This window comes from Canis lupus, chromosome 7 (assembly GCF_011100685.1).
Source record: "Canis lupus familiaris isolate Mischka breed German Shepherd chromosome 7, alternate assembly UU_Cfam_GSD_1.0, whole genome shotgun sequence".
Taxonomy (NCBI): Eukaryota; Metazoa; Chordata; class Mammalia; order Carnivora; family Canidae; genus Canis; species Canis lupus.
In genome coordinates, this window is record NC_049228.1 from 42,041,619 (window position 1) to 42,064,632 (window position 23,014).

Here is a 23,014-nt window from a genome sequence, read left to right on the forward strand (position 1 = left end):
AACTTATGTTACTTTCCTCACATACAAATTCCATTTTTATGTTTTCTCACTTAACTCTAGAATAGGCTTTTTTTTTTTTTTCTTTTTAAGGATTTTATGTTTGAGTAATTTCTATGTACACCCAACGTGGGACTCAAATTTACAGCTGAGATCAAGAGTCACATGCTCTACCAACTGAGCCAGGTACCCCGAGATTAGGCTTCTTACTAAATCAGAGATTTGTCTTCAAGTGAACAAGAAACTATCTTTCAGAGAGAGAGAAAGAGAGAGAGAGAGAGACACTGACTGTGATCAGTGGGAGGGACAGAGGGAGAGGGAGAAGCTTGCTCCTCACTGAGTAGGGAGCCTGATGCAAGGCTCAATTCCAGGACCTCGAGATCATGACCTGCGCTGAAGGCAGATGCTTAACTGACTGAGCCACCCAGGTGCCCCAGGACAGTTCTCTCTTTATTTTTATGTTTTAAAGATTTTTTTTTATTTATTCATGAGAGGCACAGAGAGAGGACCAGAGAAACAGGCAAAGGGAGAAGCAAGCTCCTCACAGGGAGCCTGACATGGGACTTGACCCCAGGACCCGGGGATCATGCCCTGAGCTGAAGGCAGGCATTCAGCCGCATTCAACCGCTGAGCCACCCAGGCATCCCATCTCTTTTTAAATCTGATCAGCATTTCCTTTGATTTTTTAGGAGCCCAGTGTATTCTTTCAAAGCAGAACCCATTGCTTTCCCTAAACCACTTCAGTTTATTGAGTGTTTATTATGTACTGGCTTTAGGATACAGTGATGAATGAACAAAATAAGGTCCTTGGGCATTTTCATGTAACTCTCCCAGAACAAGATCTTTTAGTACTGCTGTAATGTGCTGCTTCTATCATATTACATGTGGTTTGAGAAACATATTGTAGAGGTTTCTGTAAAAATGTCTTGAGATATGATGATTTTATGCCAGAGGAAGTCAGTTCTAGGACAAAAATCTTTTCCTCTTGAGGTTCTTTAGTGTATGCCTGTGATTTATCCAGGCAGTTCATTGGACAGTTAGTCTTTTGCGATATCAGTAGATTAAGTCCTCGTTCAGAGTCAGATAAAAACTAAAACCAGCATTCTGTCTCTTGTGCCTTCTAACAGAAGGAATATATATATAGTCTTTCATTCAGTAAATATTAATTGTATGCGTACATTATACCAGGTGCTGTTCTAAGCCCAGGGAATACAGCAGTGAATAAAGCAGTCAAAAATCATTGCTTTCAGGAGCACCTGGCTGGCTCAGTTGGTAGAGTATGCAATTCCTGATCTCTGAGTCTTGCGTTTGAGCCCCATGTTGCATATAGAGATTACTTTATTTTTTTTTTTAAAGATTTTGCTTATTTTTGTTTTTTTAAATTTTTTATTTATTTATTTATTTATGATAGTCACACAGAGAGAGGGAGAGAGGCAGAGACACAGGCAGAGGGAGATGCAGGCTCCATGCACCGGGAGCCCAACGTGGGATTCAATCCCGGGTCTCCAGGATCGTGCCCTGGGCCAAAGGCAGGCGCCAAACCGCTGCGCCACCCAGGGATCCCTAGAGATTACTTTAAAAAATCATTGGTGCTCACTTTCTAGTAAGATAGATATTAAATAAATGGATATGATATTATAGCATTTCTACAATAGGTAGTGTAAAGGAAATGTAAACAAAGTAAAAGGAAGTTCAGTGTTTAAGGTAGTCCTTTGAGGTAGTGGTACTTGAATAGAGACCTGAATGATATGAAGCATCCCATGGAGCTGTCTGGGTTATGAGCATAAGCCCTGAGGCAGTGGTATGTTTGCTGTGTTTAAGAAATAAGAAAGGACTAGAATGGAGTCAACAAGGTAGGGATGAATGATAGGAAACAGGTAGAAGATGGAGCCTGGGGCTATATAACTTAGGGACTTATAAGACTTGACTAAGTGTCTGGAGTTTATTCTAGATTTGATAGGAATCTTGGGAGGTTTTGAGCAGGGAAGTGACTTGATCTAACATATACACTTTGAAAGGCAAGAGTGATGCAACCAGAACAACCAGTTAGGCCATTGTGATATTTGAGGCAACAGATGATTGTGAGTTGAACTTCGGGTGTTATCAGGGAGATGGATTTGGGATATATATATATATTTTTGTTTGGGATATATTTTTAAAGGTGGGTAGATGATAACTTGGATTGGCTGTGGGGTCTGAGTAAAAAAGTAGTCAAGATTGACTACAATCATGACTGTTGAATTGAGCATCATTTACCTGGATTTTGAACACTGGATGGGGCAGGTTGCAGGAGTGCAGAAATTATGAATTTGGTTTGGATGTACTACTGACTTTGAATTTTCTGTTACATGTTTCTGGTTGAGATACTGAGTGGGCAGTTTAATATATAATATCTCAGGATTGGAGCAAATATAAATTTAGTAGTTGATCAGGGTACAGCTGCTATTCAGAGCCATAGGACTTGATGAGATTACCTGGAGAGTGGGTGTAGATAGAGAAGAGGTGAAGTTCTTGGAAGGAATTGTGGGGTATTGACATTTAGAGGCATTTAATCAGTAATGCCAGAGCTGAAAGAATCGTTTGCTCATTTTAGGAATAATACTTTCTTGAGAAATGCTACCAAATACTGATTAGTAAACATAGAGACAAAAATAAAATGGTTGCTGAACAGATTTATTTTTTTATCTGTTAAATAACTTTTTGATGGTGCTGCAGAGATCAGAACACTCATATGAAACTAAAAATCAGAGTCCCTATTTTTACTAGAGTACACTGAAAAGATGGCCAGAATGGTTGTTACTTTCCTAGGTAATCATTGTGGAAGGCAACATAAAGTAAAATAAATATAAACTTATAAAACAATGAAGTTTTGGGGTACCTAGCTGGCTCAGTTGGAGGAGCATGCAGCTTTTTTTTTTTTTTTTAAGATTTTATTTATTTATTCATGAGAGACACAGAGAGAGAGAGGCAGAGACACAGGCAGAGGGAGAAGCAGGCTCCATGCAGGGAGCCCGATGTGGGACTCAATCCGGGTCTCCAGGATCACACCCTGGGCTGCAGATGACGCCAAACCGCTGCCCCCAACATGCAGCTTTTGATCTCAGGGTGATGCGTTTGAGCCCCATGTTGGGTGTAGAGATTACTTAAACTTTAAAAAAAAATAATAAAATAATAAAGTATCACAAGACAGGAAGCTTCTTACCCATTCACGTGATAACCATTTCTGGCTTTGAAAATTTAGGGAGTGAGATCCAGCTGCCTCCTGTTTTCTTCTTTGGTCTCTCACGAGGCATTGTTAAACCTACCTTTAAAGAAGCTGGTTTTTCATGTGTGGACTTACTGAGTCAACATATCTCATATCTGAGAATACATGTGTAAGATCTGATACTTGAAGGTATTAGGCACTTCATATTATTTAGGTTGACTTACTGTGTATTTTGGGACATCTGGGTTTGGGTAGGGATCTATTTAAATGTATTTGAGATACCAAAAATATAAAGGAATAGAAATTACAGAATCACAGCATATTGCTTATTTTGTGTGGTTGATTTAAAACTTTTAACAGAAGTCCTCTTCACTACTGCATGAAACTAATACTCTCTTGCTTGAGTATATGACTTCACACTTGCCAATCTACCTCTACCATTAGGAAAATGTAGGGCCCATCTGTTGAGTTGGCACTATGCCTAAAAGGCCAGTAGTTTTGGACTTTGTAGTCCAGGAAGAGAAATTAATTCCAGAACATTAAGGGGAGACATTTCTAATAACGTATTCCCCAGGGTTTATCTGACATCTTGTTGCAATTTTATAGAAATCACCAAAGAGTTAAGGTCCATCATGTATGATTTCTTTTTCCCATGTCAAAGAATCATCACTTGTGTACATTAGAGAGCCATTTCTCTTCCAGGTAAATGGTGTCTGTAAGAAATCACTACAAAGATTTCCAGATAGGTTAGAGGTGATCTTCTTAAGAAGAAACTGAGATGTTTAAGACCGTAATATGATTTGGGGTTCAGATAAGCGTCTAAAACTATTTCTAGATGAATCTGTTCCCATAAACATCTGGAAACTGTTCACTGAGGCTTAGAACTTAGATGGTTCAAAATGGCCATCTTCTGGTTTCCTGAGTATCCTTCTGTACTGTACATTTGACGCTGGCCTCAAAAACAGATCATAACTCCGGTGGTGGTGGTGGTGGTGGTAGTACTAGTAGTACTAGCGGTAGCAGCAGTAGTAGTAGTAATGGTAGTAGTAATTATGGGCCCCATTGAGAATATAACGAAATCTTTGTATCCTTTCTCAAAAAGTGCACATATACATGTAAAATTTTTTATAAATTTTAGGAGTTTTTAGGTAATTTTGGTTGTAGGCCAACATTCCTTGTTTCATAGGCCTCTTAATTATGAATGTCATGGAATGACAGTTGCATTCTTTACCTGTTCCTCGACAGAGATTGCTCTTAAAAACAGAAGTTAACTCATATAAGGACAGTGGTGGTTGTGGAGAATAGTATTAGTAAATCTTTGCTGGATTGTCATCCACCTACTTTTCCCTTTCATCATTTTGGTAATAAAGTAAATTCTGGAGGATCATCAGTTAAAGCAGCATACCAGTGTTAGAATGGCAGGCTGAGTATAAGAAAAGCAATTCTTCAAATGGGTAAAATGGCAGCAAAGTGAGAATTCCCGCTCTGTGCCCCACTCCTGATTGGCTTCCTGGCTACATCCCACCCACCTTTCTGAATGTTTCTCAACCCAGACCTGACCATGTCTCCTGGCAGAATAGACTGCCTAGCTCTTTCTTCAAGATCCTGCCAACCACTTCAGCTTTGTGTCTTCTTGGGTCTCTTACCCTTGTGCTTCAGCTGTTTGGAACCGTTGCCATTCCCAAACACAGTTTGTTTATATCTCCATGACTTTCATGTTCCTCTCAGTGCCTGGCTGCTTAGAGAACACCTACCCATCTTCTGAGACAAAGTTCAACTTGATGCTGAGAAGCCTTACCCGGCCACCTCCCCTCTTTTGGTGAACAATATGCACTCATTTCTCTTTGGCATATACCTAGGAGTGGAATTGCTGGGCCACAGGGTAAGCCTATTTTTATCTTTAGTTAATATTGTCAAACAGTTTTCCAAACTGATTGTATGACTTTGTAACTGTACCGGGAATGTGTAGGTATTTCTTTTGTTCCACACCTTCACCAACATTTGTTGTCATTCTTTTTAATTTTAGCCATTTTATTGGGTAATAGTATTTCACTGTGGTATTGATTTGCATTTCCCTGATTATTGGTGAGGTTGAGCATCTTTTAGTGCCTGTTGGATATCTGGGTATCTTTGTGAAGTACCTACTCTTAATAAATATTCTGAATGCAATCCTTTTCTCCAGTATATGCATTGCACATAACATGATCCAATGTGTGGCTTGCCTTTTCACTCTCATGGTTTGTTTTGATAAACAGAAGTTCATATTTTTTATAAAGTCCAGTTTATCTCCCCCTCTCCCCTTAAAAGAGGAATGGTGTTCTATTTGAGGAGGTATGTAATTAGGAGTGGGGGAAATGGAGAATTCCATACCAATAGGTATGAAGTTTCAGTCAAGCAAGATGAATAAGTTCTGGAGATGTGCTGTACAGCATTGTGCCTATAGTTAACAGTACCATATTGCATACTTAAAAATTTTAAGAGGGTAAATCTCGTGTTACGTGTTCTTAACTACAGTAACATCATAAAAAAAGATGTGTGTAGTAAGTGGTACTTGATTGAATGGAAATGAACAGGAGAGGAGTGTTTTAAGAAAATAGCTGGACAGTAGAAGAATAATGGAGTTAGAAAATATGTCCAGAGTTAATTGGTTTACTTTGCTTAATTTCATGTAGATATGAATATAATAAGACTTTGAGAGGTATGGACATATGGTAGCTATGTGTATTTCAGATCTTTTTTTTTTTTTTTTTGTATTTCAGATCTTTTAAAAAATATGTTCTTACTGGATTTTTGTTTAGTTATAAAACGAATATAAATTCTGTAATAAGTCAAGAAAAAATACATAGAATTTTATTTCCTTTTTACTTCCAGACCTTTACCCCTAAAGTAACCAGTGCTGTCAGCTGATGTATAATCATTTGTATTTATTTCTGTTATGCATACAAATACGTATATTTTCCTATTTTTATACATGTAACATCATGCTTGTTCTTTTACTGAAAAAAGGCAGACACGGTTCTGTGTGTGTGTGTGTGTGTGTGTGAGAGAGAGAGAGAGAGAGAATGTATATATATTTAACTTTTTTGGTATGGCCACATTAAGCAGTGCTGCAATATATAATTTATTAATGCTTTTGTTTTTCTATGATAGAGTCTCAAAAGTAGAATTGCTGTTGAAGTCAGAGAGTATGTAAAACTTAAAATTGTCATAAATGCTGTAGATCTTGCTTTCCACAATAAATGATGGTGGCCACTAGTGTTTATTTTCCTATATACTTTGCTAGTATTCTTTTTTTTTTTTTTAAGATTTTATTTATTCATGAGAGAGAGAGAGAAAGAGGCAGAGACACAGGCAGAGGGAGAAGCAGGCTCCATGCAGGGAGCCCGATGTGGGACTTGATCCCAGTAGTCTGGGATCATGCCCTGAGCCAAAGGCAGACGCTCAAACCACTCAACTAGTGTCCCGCTACTATTAGTTTTTATCAGTGTATTAAATTTCAACCAAACTGATGAGTGAAAATGGTCTTATTTTAACTCATACCTCCCTGGCTATTATTGATGTGATGTCTCTTTCTGTTTCTTCTTGATTATTACCATCTCTTCTATGATTGCCTGTGCACATCTCTCATATCATCTTATAGAATAACTCTTAACCATACTGATCTGTGTTTTTATGTAATCAAATCTGTCAGTATTTTCCTTTTTGGCTTCTAGTTTCTTGATTTGCTCAAGGTTTCTCTACAGGGACACCTGGGTGGCTCAGTGGTTGAGCGTCTGCCTTTGGCTCAGGGCATGATCCCGCAGTCCCAGGATTGAGTTTCCACATCAGGTTCCCGGCATGGAACCTGTTTTCCTCCCTCTGCCTGTGTCTCTGCCTCTCTATCTCTCATAAATAAACAAATAAAATTTAAAAAAAAAATTATAGAAAGGTTTCTCTACAATAGGCTATAGAAATATTCACAAATATCCCTCAAGTACTTTCATTTTTGCATACAGCTCTTTAATCCATGAGGAAATTATATTTGTGTATAACATGAAGAATGGATCTGACTTTGTTTTCTCCAAATGAATAGCCAATTAGGTCAACACATAGCAACATATGTCATATAAATCAGCTTGTTGCCACATTGAAAGCTATAATTGAACGTTTTTGCAGGATTACCACTAACCCATATTTTGTTTTTACACAAGGAAAGGAACACCTTCCACAAGATACCTTATTTTGGTCTGCCAGAAAATTTTAAATGGCATTGAGATGCATTTAGTGTCCTATAAAATTCATTAATTTAAAGTGTACAATTCAGTGGTTCTTGATATATTCACATAGTTATTCAGCCACCACCACTACCTAATTTTAGAACATTTGATCTTGGTGTCCGTTAGCTAGCAGTCTCCCCATCCCAGACATTCCCCTTTTCCCGTATCCCTAGGTAGCCACTAATCTACTTGCTTTCTCTTTGGATTTGCCTTTTTTGGACATTTTGCATAAATGGAATAATATAATTTGTTGTATTCTAGAACTAGTGTGTCTTTCATTTAGCATAATGTTTAAGATTCATCTTAAACCTTATTATAATATGTACCAGTGTTTCATTCCTTTTTTTAAAATATGTACCAGTATTTCATTCCTTTCTTTTTTTTTTTTTTTTTTTTTTAAGATTTATTTATTAGAGCACATGTGAGTGTGGGGAAGGGCAGCAGGAAAGAATCTCAAGCAGAATCCCTACTGAGGGCGGATCCCAACAAAGCCTCTATCCCAGGACCCTGAGATCATGACCTGAGCTAAAATCAAGAGTCGGACACAGACTGAGCTACCTAAGTGCCCCAGACTTCATTTTTTTGTTGTTGTTGATGAATGACATTCCATTGTATGGATCATGTTGCTGTGAACATTTGTATACAACTTTTCTGTGTACCTGTGTTTTCATTTTTCTTGGGTATATACCTAAGCAGTAACTTGCTGAGCCATCTGGTAACTCTATTTAACCTTTTGAGGAACTGCCAAACTGTTTCCAAAGTGTCTGTACCATTTTACATTCCTACTCATTTCTCCACAGAAAATTTTTATAAAAATCAAATGCAAGATATTTACAATGTGAATGGTGCCCTTTTGAATTGGCCCTTTTGTTTAGTGTGAAACCATGTGCCTTGTCCCTGAGTTCACAGTCTCTAACTAAGCATATAACATTCAAGGATGTGAGTGTTAAGAGACTTACAGAATGCCACATGAGCACTCATCAGGGAGCTCTCTCTTGGTCCAGCAGGGAAATGACATAATCAGATTATTTTTTAATCCTATTTCTAGCTACATCTTAGAGAAGGGATAGAAGAACAAGGTAGATATGCAGAGAAGTTAGAAAGCTGCTGTATTTTATATATATATATATGGTTCATGTTGGGATTAAGGGAGTGAGAGGAATCAAGGATGACTGCCAGGTTTCTGACTTAATCAACTGGTGGTACTATGCTTCCTTGGCTAATATGATATATCCTAAGAAATAGGATGGTCATCTGTAAGATGTATGATTAAAAAGTATGAAAACTAGGACAAATTAAGATGCATGATGTGCTGTATTTTTTTTTAAGTCTTATACAGTTAATTGATACCTGTTTTTTTTTTACTGTTGAGAATTAGAACAATGATTACAGTCTCTTTGTTTGATAAAGACCACAGAGAAAACAAAAATTTATCACAGATGAGACAGACTAGACTTATTTTAAGCCTAAAATCTACCAGCATTGTTCAATCTGCAATGTGGTAATTTTAGATAAGTGTACTTACCTAAAAAAAGAAGAGTTATTCTTACATATTAGAGTTAAGATAAATTATCTTTCTTATTAAATTGGAAAAAAAATATAGAACTCCATTATATATTTTATACAGTGCTATCATACAGCCTTCCTCTCTATATGTTGTGTACATGTGTTCCTAGCTGTTGGCTTGACCTTTCCACTTAAATGTTTCACAGATATCTAAAATTTAATGTACTTACTGAACTCTTAATCTCCCCTTTTCTGTCTCATCCCAGTAGACAGCTTTTATAATGTCAGCCCCATGAGGTCAGGAATTTTTATGTTTTTGCACTGCTATATCCCCAGTTCCTGTTACATAATAGGCAATTGGTAAATAGTTGTTGATGGAATGTTTAAGTGGTACCACCATACCTATTCACCAGTGCTTAAGTCTTCAGTTCTCTCCCTCCTTTCCTACATCTTGCTGACAAATCGAATCAGTTATGCCTTTGAACTCTCAATGCATCCATTTTTCTTGTTTCCAGTGCTATTTCCCTAATCTGTGAATTTTATAATTGATATTCCAGAATCAACTTCTGTCTTTCTTCCTTTTTCAAGATTTTATTTATTTTAGAAATAGTACGAGTTGAGAGAGGGACAGCAGGATAGGGAGAGAATCTCAAGCTGACTCCAAGCTGAGTCAGTCCAACTCCAGACTGGATCTCATGACCCTGAGATCATGACCCCAGCTGAGTCACACAGGCACCCCAACTTTTGCTGTCTTTCTAATCATTCTTCCACAGCAGCCAGAGAGGTTTTCTTCAAGTATAAACTGTATCTTATTATTCTGCTTCTCAGAGCTGCTTTTTGGATTCCAGTGCTTGAGGAAGCCCAACAAGGCTCTTTGAAAGCTATTTTCATTTATCTTTCCACTTTTGTTTTGTGCTGTCCCCCCTTTGGTTTATCTGCTGTTAATCTTTACAATCTCAGGGACTTTTTATACATACTATTCCCTATTTTTAGAACACACTTACCTCTACATTTTGCCCTGCTGTTTCCTACTCAAACTAGGCTTCAGCTTAAAGTTAACTGTTTTTCTAAGATATGTTCCCTATCCCTCCAAGTTTCCTTGATATACTACCTCATATAGATAATACCTTCACATCTATCATGTTACAATTGCATAGTTAAGTAGTCATTTATTGGCCTCCCCCTCTAAAATTTAAAGTTCCTAAGACCTAGAACCATACTGTATTACTTATAACTATTTCTATAGTGGTTGTCACAAAATACATCCTTTGTATTTTAAATATATTCTCAAAATATATTTTGAGGCTCTCAAAATATTCATTGAATGAAGGGATAGATTAAGAATGATGAACACATAAAGGAAATGATATAATGGTTGCACAGGTAGTTGGAGAGCCAATAGAATGTGTGATTATAGAAGGCAAGTAAGAATTTCAAACAGCAAGTATGCTACATATAAGAGAGAGGAGTGATAAGACCAGGAATAAAAATGCTCTTTGGGAGGCAGTATAACATAGTATTTGAAAGGAGCCAGACAGACTTGGGCTCAACCTTTTATTGATTATTAACTGGTTTTTTTACATCTCTGAAAATGGAATAATTATAGTAACTGAGATAATCTATATAATGGATTAGCATAGAACTTTGCACATACTAAGAGCTCAGTAAATTTTTAGATATATATTTTTTTGGTTTTCTTTTTTTTTTTTTTTTTTTTTTTTTTTTTTTACATATGCTGCATCCACTATAAGGACTCAATTTTGTAGTATTTAAAAAATATGTAGTTGATTTTATTTTTATTTTTTATTTTTTTCAAGATTATTTGTTCATTTATTCATAGAGTGAGAGAGAGACACAGGCAGAGAGAGAAGCAGGCTCCATGCAAGGAGCCCGACATGGGACTCCATCCCAGGTCTCCAGGATCACACCCCGGGCTGCAGGCGGCGCTCAACTGCTGCGCCACTGGGGCTGCCCATTTTTATTTTTTATTCATGAGAGACACAGGCAGAGAGAGAGGCAGAGAGAGAAGCAGGCTCGCTGCAGGGAGCCCAACGTGGGACTCGATCTCAGGACCTCAGGATCATGCCCTGAGCTGAAAGCAGATGCTCAACCGCTGAGGCACCCAGGCATCCCAATTAGTAATTTTCTAAAAAGTTTGCTCACAGCTAAAATGATCGCAGCAAAAGGACTTCATGCTATAGATTTAGTGTTAGTTTCCCTTGAATTTGGACTAGATTGTTCTGGATTGTTTTAGTGATTTAAATATATCCTATAAATCCCAAAGTTGCCTGTGAGATGAATATTGAATTTGTCTCTTAAAGCAAAGAGATTCTAGCAGTCTTTAGTTCTGTTTCTCCTAGTAACTGTATTTTGACTTGAATATATTGTAGTAGTCACCAGAATACATTTTGTAACAACGTGGCATTCTTATTCCTGGACAGCATACCTAGATTATATAGATACCTTTCCAAAAACTTAAAGAGTATCATTCACAAAGAACACTGCTTTCAAAGTTCAGAATCAGCATTCCGGCAGCTGGTGTAGGGATTGGTTTTCAAGCAGTTTACATTTAGCAGATAAAAAGCATTCTATGTTGTGAAGTATCTTCAGAATTTGGATTTATCTTTACTAGAAACACTTAAATTTGGTATGTAGTGTTTGCCCATCATGCTTTTCCAGTCTCACTGCCTAGATGGGTTCACAAAATATGCCCTTCGGCATATTATTCCTCTTTGATCAAGTTAGGGAAGCATAATGTTTCTCTATTCTTACAAACATTTCTGGGGTAGTGATCAGTGTTGTCAAATTAATTCTTTTTTGGTTTATTGGTATTCTATTTATATAATCTGTGTCACTCAGATTCAATTTTTCCATTTTAAAGTGAAGAGAATCATGCTCTCCAAACCCTTCTCTGGAATGTGTTAAAAGTGACTAAGTGCTGGTGTAAATGCTTTTGAGTTCTTTGGAGGAAATACTGAAATTCTGCTTCACTTTTATACGTGTATATTAAGAGTTCTGGAATTCCTTTATTATGAATAAATTGCAGGGAAAGTTTAAAATGTGTGTGTTTCTGAGTGAATATTATAAAAGCAGTTATTTTTGTGTAAATTATTTGTTTTTATTTTAGGACAGATTTGTTTTCATGACTAACCAAAAAAATATATGACAGGTCTGTCAATTCACCTAGTAACATGAAACACAGGATGGGTATTAATTTTTTTTAATATATATATTTTTTTGTTTGACAGAGAGATTGCAAGAGTGAGCATAGCAAGGGAGTGGCAGATATAGAGGGAGAAGCAGGCTCCCTGCTGAGCAGGGATCAGAATCATGACCTGAATGCAGATGCTTCACCAGCTGAACCACCCATGAGCCTAAGATGGGTATTAAAAATTAAAACATGTGCCTGGGGGGCTCAGTTAAGTGTCCAACTCTCTCTCTCTCTCTCTCTCTCTCTCTTTTTTTATTTTTTTTAAGATTTATGTATTTTAGAGAGACAATGTCAGAGAGTCAGAGAACAAGGAGAGGGACAGAAGGAAAGGGAGTGAATTGTCAGCAGCCTGAGCTTGGAGCCAGACGTAAGGCTTGATCTCATGACCTGAGCTGAAATCAAGAGTCAGATGTTTGATCAGCTGAGCCACCCTGGTGCCCCAAGTGTTTGACTCTTGACCTCAGGGTCGTGAGTTTAAGACTTATGTTGGATTCCACTCTGGACATGGAGCCTACTTAAGTAAGAAACAAGAAAGAAGATTTAAGAAGAAAGGGGAGAAAAGAACTAGAAAAGGAACATATTAAAGCTAGTAATGTAGGGGCGCCTGAATAGCTTAGTAGTTAAGCATCTGCCTTGGGCTCAGGTCATGATCCCAGGGTCCTGGAATCGAGTCCCACATTGCATCAGGCTCCCTGTTCAGTGGGGAGTCTGCTTCTCCCTCTCCCTCTCCCTCTGCCTGCCACTCCCCCTACTTGTGCTGTCTTTCTCTGTCAAATAAGTAAAATCTTAAAATATATATATGTATATCACAAAAAACATGCCATTAATTCAAATAATTATTGAACACCTCTTATATGCCAGGTACAGTTCTAGGTGCTAGGACATTACATTGAACTAAACTGACAAAAATCTATTTCCTGGTGGATTTTACATCCCAATGGAAAGAAATCAACAATAAATAAATACATTGTACATCAGATGGTGAGAAGAGTCATGTAGAAAAATAAAACAGGACAGAGTGTTAGGAGTCATGTAGAAAAATAAAACAGGACAGAATGGTGAGATGAGTGTTTTTCTGTTTTACAAAGGACTGTCAGGGACTGCCTGTTCTGTAAGGTTACGTTTAGGCAAACATGTGAAGGACATGAAAGAGCAAACCATGCAGTTGTCTGCGGAAAGAGAATTCTCATCAAGCAGAATAATAATTGCAAAGGGCCTGCGGTAGGAGTATTTTTCTTTACTTGAGAAACAGAAGGAGACCCGTGCCCCCCCTTCTTGGAACTAAGTGGAGATTTTGGTAATAGATGGAAAGGAGGTAGAGAGGATTGTATGCCAGAGTAAAATAGGGCCTTTAGACCATTGTAAGGACTTTGACTTCTGCTTTGAGTGAGATGGGAAGCCATTGAAAGGGTGTTAAGCAGAGGAGTGAGATGATCTGATACGAGCTTTAGAAGGATCACCTGGCTGCTGTGTTGAGAAGACTGTAGAGAGCTACAAAGGGCTGAAGCAAGGAGCCAGTGAAGACTTTTGCAGTAGACCAGGTGAGATGTTATTACTTGGATCTGAGTGGTAGTGGTCAAATTAGCAGGAAATAGGTTGTCCATGTATTTCAAAGCTAAGGAAGACTTTGCCGACTAAATGGACATGTGAGGCAAGAGAAAAGAATTAAGGGTGATTAGGAATTTTTAGTCTAAATACTTCTAGCTGGAGTTGCATTTATTTATTGAGATGAGGCAGCCTGTGGGATGAGCACATGGGGGGATGAGGGAGAAGATGAGTTGGTTTTAGACATGCTAAGCTTGCGGCGCCTAACTAGTAGACATCTAGGCATTGTGTCAAGTAGGCATTTAGAGTTATAGGAGTCTAAAGTTTGAGAAAGGTGTTTGTGCCTATGATAGAAATTTTTGAATCAATAATGTTAGATGGAATTTAAGGCCAGAAGATTAGATTTGGTTTATGTAGCAAGTAGATGTAGTAGATAGGCAACAGAAGAGCATACCCTGGGGTGCTCCAGTGTTTAAAGTTTGGGGAGAAAAGAAAAAACTAGCAAAGGAGACTGAGGTTGATTAGCCAGTAAGGCAGAAGAATCCAGAGAGGGCTCTTGTGCAGAGATGAAGGGGCTGTTCTGCTGTGTCACATTCTGTAGCTAGGTTGTGTGGACAACTAAGAACTCACTGGTGTACTTAGCAGTGTTGAGTACATTGGTGACCTTGACCAGCACTTTCTGTGGGGAGATGGTGGTAGAAGTGTGATCAGTGCATTCCAGAGGAAAAAGACAAGGATTTAGAGATGGTGAGAATGGACTACTACTACTACTCTTTGAAGAAGTTTTGTTGTACGGGACAGGGACGGAGAAATGGGAAGCTGGTAGAAGATACGGGGTCAAGAGTTTTCTTAGATGAGAAATATTGTACTGTGTTTTCATGCTGATAGGCATCATCCAGAGGAAAAATGAGAAATGGATGTTGCAAGGGAGAAAGGATAGGTTGCCCAAATAAAGCTCTTGAGAATGCAAGGTGGATAGGATTCAGTGCTCAAGTGGTGGGGTTGGAGATGTATAAATATAGATATTTCTTTAATTGTCTCTATACCTAGTGTGGAGCCCAACTTGGGGCTTGAACTCATGACCCTGATATTAAAACCTGAGCTGAGACCAAGAGTTGGATGCTAAACTGACTGAGCCACCCAGGCACCCCAGTATATTATGATAGTAGGGAAGGCAGAATCTATAGGAGCAGACACCAGGAGGTGGGTAGGTATGCAGTATAGTGGAAGCCTGTGGCAGTTGTCTTCTGATTGTTTCTACTGCCATCATCAGATTGGAAGCAAAGTCAGTGAGGGTGGAGACAACTTGAGGTAGTTGTATAGGAGAGTGGTGGGTTAGGGAAACACGTTTTAACACTAAAGGCCCAGTTGAGGTTAGCATTTAGGAATGTAAAATGAGGGATGCCTGGGTGGCTCAGTGGTTGAGCGTCTGCCTCAGGGCATGATTCATGAATCTGGGATCAAGTCCCACATCAGGCTCCTTGAATGAAGCCTGCTTCTCCCTCTGCCTGTGTCTCTGCCTCTCTCTCTCTCTCTCTCTCTCTCTCTCTCTGTGTCTCATGAATAAATAAAATCTTTAAAAAAAAAAAAAAAAGGAATGTAAAATGAGATCAGTGAACCTGATTGTTTTCCTTAGACCAGCTTTGATGGTACAGAGAAGAGGTAGAAGACATAATTTTGAAGCTGTGACTGGTACAATTAAGATATTGTGAATTTGTTGAAACCACCTCTATAAAATACATATAATAAACATATACGAAAAAAAGAAAAAACTTGTATATGGGACTCTCATTCTAACACAAGATGAAATCATATACGAAAAGAGAGGGACGCCTGGGTGGTTTGGTGGTTGAGCGTCTGCCTTTCACTCAGGGTGTGATCCCGGAGTCCCGGGATTGAGTCCCACATTGGGCTCCGTGCATGGAGCCTGCTTCTCCCTCTGCCTGTGTCTCTGCCTCTCTCTGTGTGTCTCTCATGAATAAATAAAATATTTGAAAAGAAAAGAAAGGAGAAACATTTTCTACATGCCAGACATTATGTTAGAGGCTATGGGGGCCTTAAAATTCATTCAGCTATTTATTGGGTACTAATATATGTGCTGCTCATTGTTCTGGATGCTGGGGAAACAGTGGGGAACAAGCCAGAAGAGGTCCCTACCCTCATGAAACTTACACTGTAACTATAATCTTATTTGGAGATGTGGTTGACATATGTGGAGCAAGAAAAAAAAACTGATTACTCAAATTGTGATCCTATTGGATAGTAGGTATTTAGGGAAGGATCTGGTCAGTGCAAGCTTAATTAAAAATAAGTGTGAGACTAGATGTCCACAAACCATCATACAAAAGTTCGGGTTTTTTGGTTCTATTTTTTTTGTGTGTGTGTTTTTTATTTTTATTTTATTGAAGTTCTATTTGCCAACATATAGTATGACACCCAGTGCTCCTCAGGTGCCCTCCTCAGTGCCTGTCACCCAGTCACCCCATCCCCCCACCTACTACATTTTTTTTTTTTTACTTTTAGAAAGACAATGTAGTGATGCTTAGAGTAGCACTTCTTCATCAAGCACATTAATACTTTTACATTAAAATGTATGACTATTCACAAAAATTGTGGTAATTAAGACCAAATGGATCCAGATCAGATCTGGTCAGATTTTGTCACTAGTGAGTTAGGAAAAATCTTGTGGTTCTCTGAGTTTTAAATTTCAGGATTTGAACCCATCGTGGATAAAACAGGACTTTGTACTTTTGGAGGGAAGGAAAGCACATGGCACAGAAGCAGAAATGAATTTGATTTGTTAGGGACGGTAAGGGAAACTGAATTGACAACATCATAGGGGATGTGTGTTAGGAAGTAAGGACCAACAAGGTTGAATACTTAAGAGCTGGATTATGAAAAGCCTTGAAAACTATTGTGAAGTGTTAATCTGTAAAGCAGTAGACAGCAAGAATTGTCAGTTAGCTGATTGGAAGATTATCCTTGTGACTGAGAAGAGTAGGAACAAACTGAAGAGTTGAGTCATTGGCCAGTATTTGTCAAGTACTTAATATACTGCTAACTGCTGTTATTTGTAATAATAACTAATTGTTGGTATCTTCTCTCAAACCCTTGCTGTATTGCCAGTCATCAGCTTAATGCATTTTACTTACATTCCTTGTAGAAATTGTGAAATAGTTACATGATCTTTGTCTTTGAGAATTTTATAATCTTGTTGTACAGAAATGTCTTAAGGTTCATAGTTTACGAAATATACATAGTTTCATAAATGGAATGTTCTAAGGAATAGGATCTTCAGGATGCCTGGGTGGCTCATCAGTTGAGCGTCTGTCTTTGGCTCAGGGCGTGATCCTGGTCCCGGGATCGAGTATTTAGAATAAAGACTAGTCTGTCAATCCTCAAGAATAGTGAATTGTTTTGGTTTTGTATTGACTAGTCAGCCTTTTGATTATATGGTAATCTGGTTTCCTGAGGATCTTTATGAGAAGAAGTTTGCCCTGTGTAGATTATTTAGATTCTCAGGTAAGGTGTACATCTGTTGAAAATAATAATTTGCTTGTTTAAAAATATTTTATGATTTAGGAAAAGAGTATGGATTTGGGGAATTAAAATGTCCACTGACTATTTGCTATTAGGAAAACTTGTAAGATTAAATTTGTGGTTTTCAGAATTTTTATAACAATTGTTATAAATGATTTGTATAACAACTTTTTAGTATTTGTCTTTCTCACTAGAGTATAAGGCTTGTAAATTTAGGAACTGGGTCTGTTTTGCCAAGTACTGTATTACCAGATTATTATACAATGCCTGACACATGATAGGAGCCCAGAAATATTTTTGAATGAATGAGTGAGTGTATGAATTCAGAGTTGAATTGTACACCAGCAGCAAAGAATTCTTGCCTAAGAGTCCTCATCTGGGGGCACCTGGGTCGCTCAGTGGTTGAGCGTCTGCCTTTGGCTCAGGGCGTGATCCGGGGTCCTGGGATCGAGTCCCACATCAGCCTACCCGCAGGAAGTCTGCTTCTTCTCCTGCCTATGTCTCTGCCTCTTTCTGTTTCTCTCTCGTGAATTAATAAATAAATATTTTTTTTCAAAAAAGAGTCCTAACCTGAAAAGCCTTATAAATGGAGCACTAAACCAATTCCTAACATGTACCACTATAGCCTGTTTAATGATATCTGTAGAATAATAAGCTTACTCTAAAAAATTTTAAGTTTATTTATAACTATATTAAATTCATTTTGTACTATATTTTGGTTAGTTTTAACTGTGATTTGGGGTTCTTCTTGGCCTCCTTGTCCCTCTCCCCTTATACCTATTTCTCATATTAATCAGTAGTTGCTTCTATTCTGATGACTATTTGTTATGGTTTATCCTGCAGAGAAAGAGATGCTGGATGCAAGTTTTGGAGATCCCTGTTTTTTATGGAACACAGTTCTGTAAAATTTTCATAAGCTTCTTTGGCAATAACAGACACTTGTGATGGACCCTAGAAATACTGCTATGTTAGGATTGGGTTCTGACTCGGAAGGATTTTCAAGGAAGAGTCCCTCTGCCCTTGGTACCGGCACAGTGGTCAGCAAGAGAGAAGGAGAGCTAGAGAGCAACACGAAAGAGGAAGAGGACCTTCGCAAGAGGAATTGGGACAGAAACAGCGAAGCAGGGAAGGAGGATGGTTTGACTGATGCACAGCAACAGTTTTCAGTGAAAGAAACAAACTTTTCAGAGGGAAACTTAAAATTGAAAATTGGCCTTCAGGCTAAGAGAACTAAAAAACCTCCAAAAAACTTGGAGAACTATGTATGTCGACCTGCCATAAAAACAACTATCAAGCACCCAAGGAAAGCACTTAAAGGTGGGAAGATGACAGAGGAGAAGGATGAGCACTGTCCTTCAAGACGGGTGAGTACAATTGCCATCACCTTGTGCTCATTGGGGATCCGAGGATTTCTCTATATGGACTTTTTATTTAAACTTGATACTTATTATGGAAGTTTGAGTTTAATCTCTGTATTATCTCCAAATAGTCTTTTTTTTTTTTTTTTTTTTGAGACTACAACAGGCTCTGAGGCTTGTCTAGGACTATGCATGGCAGGGTGACCATGTATGCATTTGTGTTTTTATGGCAGGCGTTTGAAATGGGATATACCTATGTTGTTACTACTACATGGCGTTGGGAAAGAATACTGGGTTTGTAATCAGGAAACCTAGATTTGAATCTCACCTTCTTATTTACTAGACAGATTAACAGGGAAGAAATTGAGGCTCAGAGATGTTTAATGATTATATAATACCACCTGTCTTTTGAGGTGGTTATAGGGATCCAGTTTATTAACATATGTTGAAAGCTTTTGTGGGTTTTTTGTTCCATTTTGTTTTTGGGTTTTCTTGTTTGTTTTGTCTTTTAATAGAAGATGGGAGAGAGTGAGGAGTTAGGGGAGGGGCAGAGGGAGAGGAAGAGAGAGAATCTTAAGCAAGGCTCCATCTCATAGCCCTGACATCATGACCTAAGCCAAAATCAGGGGTCACATGTTTAACTGAGCCACTCAGGCATGCCATATGTTGAAAGCTTTTGTACAATGAATTGTTTAATACAAGGATTAATTCCTGTCACTCCTCATAAAGCAAGTTGATACATTAAAAATCGTCCCCATCCCTTCTTTCTCATAGGCTATCCAAATATAATAACTGATTTTTCTTAACCCTATTTACTCTGTAGTAAAGATACTAAATTTATTTTAGGTCATGTGTTGACCACAAGTTTTAGCCATTTCATATAATATCTAATTTCAGGTGATGGGTACCATACAGGCCCACATGCATACTTAAATTATATGCATATATAAGTAAAACAATGAATCTAGGTAGAAAGAATTGACTTAACACTCTGGCTAAAATTTTGGAATATTTCTGACTGCGTGAAATAACTTGATTTTTACTGTTAATTCCTTAACATCAAATTCATGTGCTTTTTACATGTTACCAGAAACCTTAATGATACAGGCACTTTTGTTTTTCTCCAAATTGCTGTAGCATCCACAAATTTCTAATAGTTGCTATTCTTCAAAGATCATAGACATATGAAGTAGCTTGGGATGTTTTGTTGATAAAATGAACTGCGAATGAGTTAGATTACAAGCCAAGAAAAAAATGGGTATTGTACCAGTTCTTGAAAAAATGAACGGGATGAATCTTTGCTAAATTGATTAACCTCGTCTGAGCCCTATTTTCCTCATCTCTCAGAAGGGAATATCTGTTCCTGCTGACCTCAAGGATTTTCATAAGGTTGATTGGCAAAGATTTTTATCTAGACCTTTTCCTTTGAAACAATGTTACAGCTTATCTTCTACAGCTATAGAAGTCTTAGTAATCTTTCTATAGTTTTTTTTAATAGTCCATGCTAATGATGAGGTTTTGTACTTCGATGATTTCACAGTACATATTTACTCTCAATACATAGGTGGTTTATATCCATATATCTTGTTTTTAAATAGAATATAATCTGTGGTTTCTGATAGAAGGTTACAGAACTGCTAGTGATTAAGTTGGTATTTATTTTTCAGACAGCTACTTTAGCATAGGATGTTGGATATATTAGTAACCTCTGAATTAGTGCTTCAGAAGTAATGGAAAGAGCATGGGCTGTGGAATCAGAACCCAATTTTTTTTTCTTTAGAACCCAAGCTTAATAACTACACACAGACAATTGGGTTTATCTTACTCAGCCTTGGCCTTCTCTTTATAGTGTGGGACTATAAATGCCTATTATCTTCAATGGTTGTATACAGAATTAAATTTATATAAAGCATCTGGCTTGTGACAGGTTCCTGTGAATATTTTCTTTTCCTTATAGCCTGATGTCCGGCTTCACAACCTGTGGTCCTTGGGAGGGTGCGGGTGTGTGTGGTTGTCCTCACAAGGCAACCTGACAGTCTGTACAGAGTTTTGTGTTTGTTTGGGTACATTTTTTACATAGCTCTCACCAGCTTCTTAGAGGAGTTCATGACTGTAAAAAGATTAAGTATCCTTGGCCAAGAAGGGAAAGATGGAATATTATGAGGCATGTTGGGGCTTTTATTTTATTTTATTATTTTTTGGGAGGGGCTTTATTTTAAAACAAGGCTTTACCAAATGTAACTGAAACATGTACCCCCAATTCTTCAAAAGTAGTTGGGTTTTTGTTAGTGCTGCTTTTAGAGCAATTATTATAGGATGCCTGTGTGGTTCAGTCAGTTAAGTGTCTGACTCTTGATTTCGGTTCAGGTCATGATCTCAGGGTTGTGAGCTTGAGCCCCATGTTCAGCTCTGTGCTGGGCATGGAGCCTGCTTAAGATTCTCTGCCTTTCCCTCTCCCTAAAAAAATAAAATAAAAAATAAAGCAAATATTAAGCCTTACATTACTAGTAAAAACAAATATAGATCATATATTTTGTCTCTGTAGAATTTTTCTTTTGGCAATAGAGAGCAAAAACAAGACCCTCTGAAAAAAAATAAATTATTTTCTGTCATGATTAGTATTGAATGATTATTAACTGTTTATGTAATTTTTTTAAAACTGTTTATGTGAAAAAAAATAAAATAAAATAAAACTGTTTATGTGGTTTTTAAAAACAAAACCCAGGGATCCCTGAGTGGCTCAGCGGTTTAGCGCCTGCCTTCAGCCTAGGGCGTGATCCTGAAGTCCTGGGATTGAGTCCCACATCGGACTCCCTACATAGAGCCTGCTTCTCCCTCTGCCTGTGTCTCTGCCTGTCTCTCTCTCTCTCTCTCTCTCTCTCTGTCTCTCATGAATAAATAAATAAAATCTTTAAAAAAAAATGTAAAAACAAAACCCAGGTTCCATTCCATGAGTGAAATTTTCCCTTTTCTTGAATTATGTGACATACTTCAAATATTTCACTAATTTATTAAAAATTTCAATTCATTGTTTAGAAACTGGCATATTAATAATTGAAGTTTGAAGTTCATTCTTTTGTGAAAATATTAGGAGATGATGCTCTTTTAATGTCTTTTACTTAAAGTTATATTATAAGGGTACTTAGGTGGCATCGGCCTTCAGCTTGGGTGGTGATCCCAGAGTCCTGGATCAAGCCCTGCATCAGGCTCTCTGCTCGGTGGGGAGTCTTTTCCCTCTCCCTCTGCCTCTCCCCCTGCTTGTCTATGTGCTCTTTGTCAAGTAAATAAAGTCTTTTTAAATAAAGTTATATCATAGATTTTAAGGATCCTGATTCTGTATTTAATGTATTTGTAATGTGTTTATTTAATATGTTTTTTAAATTTAATATGTATTTAAAGATATAATTGACTTACAATGCTGTGTACTTGATGTGAAGGCATACTTCGTTTATGTTTCAATGATTTTGAGACTTTCTATAATACATTTTGGCAAAACTAAAAAATTTCATCCTAATAATGATAGTAATTCAGTGTTGGCAGGAATCTAGGGAAACAGGCTCTTTCATTCACTGCTGATGTTGAGTAAATTGGTATAGCACTTTTTGAATTATGCTGCTTTTTTTGTTGGTTTACAGGGTTCTTTATACATTCTGTGTAAGACTTGGGAATATTAACTCCCTCTGTGTGGGTTGTCTTCTCACTTTCTTAACAGTGTCCTCTTATGCACAAGGGTTTTGGGTTTTGCTGAACTACTTGGTCTGTTTTTTATTCTATTGCCTGTGTTTTTGGTGTCCCATCCAAGAAATCACTGTCAAATCCAAATTCTTGAAGATTTTCTTCTATGTTTTCTTCAGGGCTTTATCATTTTAGCTCTTCTGTTTAAGTGAGAGATTTTCAGGTATCCATCTCACCCTGAACATGCTCTCTGAATTCAGAAACTAATTCAGATAGCAAGGGATACTTTGGACATGGGAAGCTGTTATAAAAAATGTCGTGTGTAGAGGCATCTGGATGGCTCAGTGAATTAAGCATCCAACTCTTGATTTTAGCTCAGGTCATGATCTCAAGGTTGAAAGATTGAGACCCACATCTGGCTCTGTGATGTGTGTGCATAGATGATGCTGTCACCTTTTCCCTCTACCCCTCCCCCCCATAAGTAAATTAAATGTCATGCATAATAGTATGGATATTGGACCAGAAAATATTAATTTGATTAGGTAATAGACTCCTATGATTCAGAATTTAAGAGATAAAAGGGGAAAACAATGAAATAGTGTTACCATCATTATCCTTCTCCCCCTCTGAGTAATTCTATTTCAGAATCCCCTTTTAGACGATCTTGTGATAACCCCTTACTGACTGCGATAACTGATCAAGCAGAATAGCCATTTCTCAA

The 23,014-nt window shown here is 37.7% G+C and overlaps 1 protein-coding gene across 4 annotated transcripts in view; it reads left to right on the forward strand.

Annotated features, from left to right (window-relative positions):
• ASH1L (ASH1 like histone lysine methyltransferase) overlaps positions 1–23,014 on the forward strand; it is a 180,946-nt gene that overhangs the window by 7,980 nt on the left and 149,952 nt on the right. For 2 of the 4 annotated variants that reach the window (XM_038543093.1, XM_038543094.1), the window contains exons 2-3: positions 4,931–5,084; positions 18,104–18,624. In XM_038543093.1, the coding sequence (XP_038399021.1) occupies positions 18,205–18,624 (420 nt within the window). In that variant the 5' untranslated portion in view covers positions 4,931–5,084; positions 18,104–18,204. The remainder of the gene's footprint in view (positions 1–4,930; positions 5,085–18,103; positions 18,625–23,014) is intronic. The other 2 variants (XM_038543095.1, XM_038543096.1) reach the window with 1 other exon arrangement.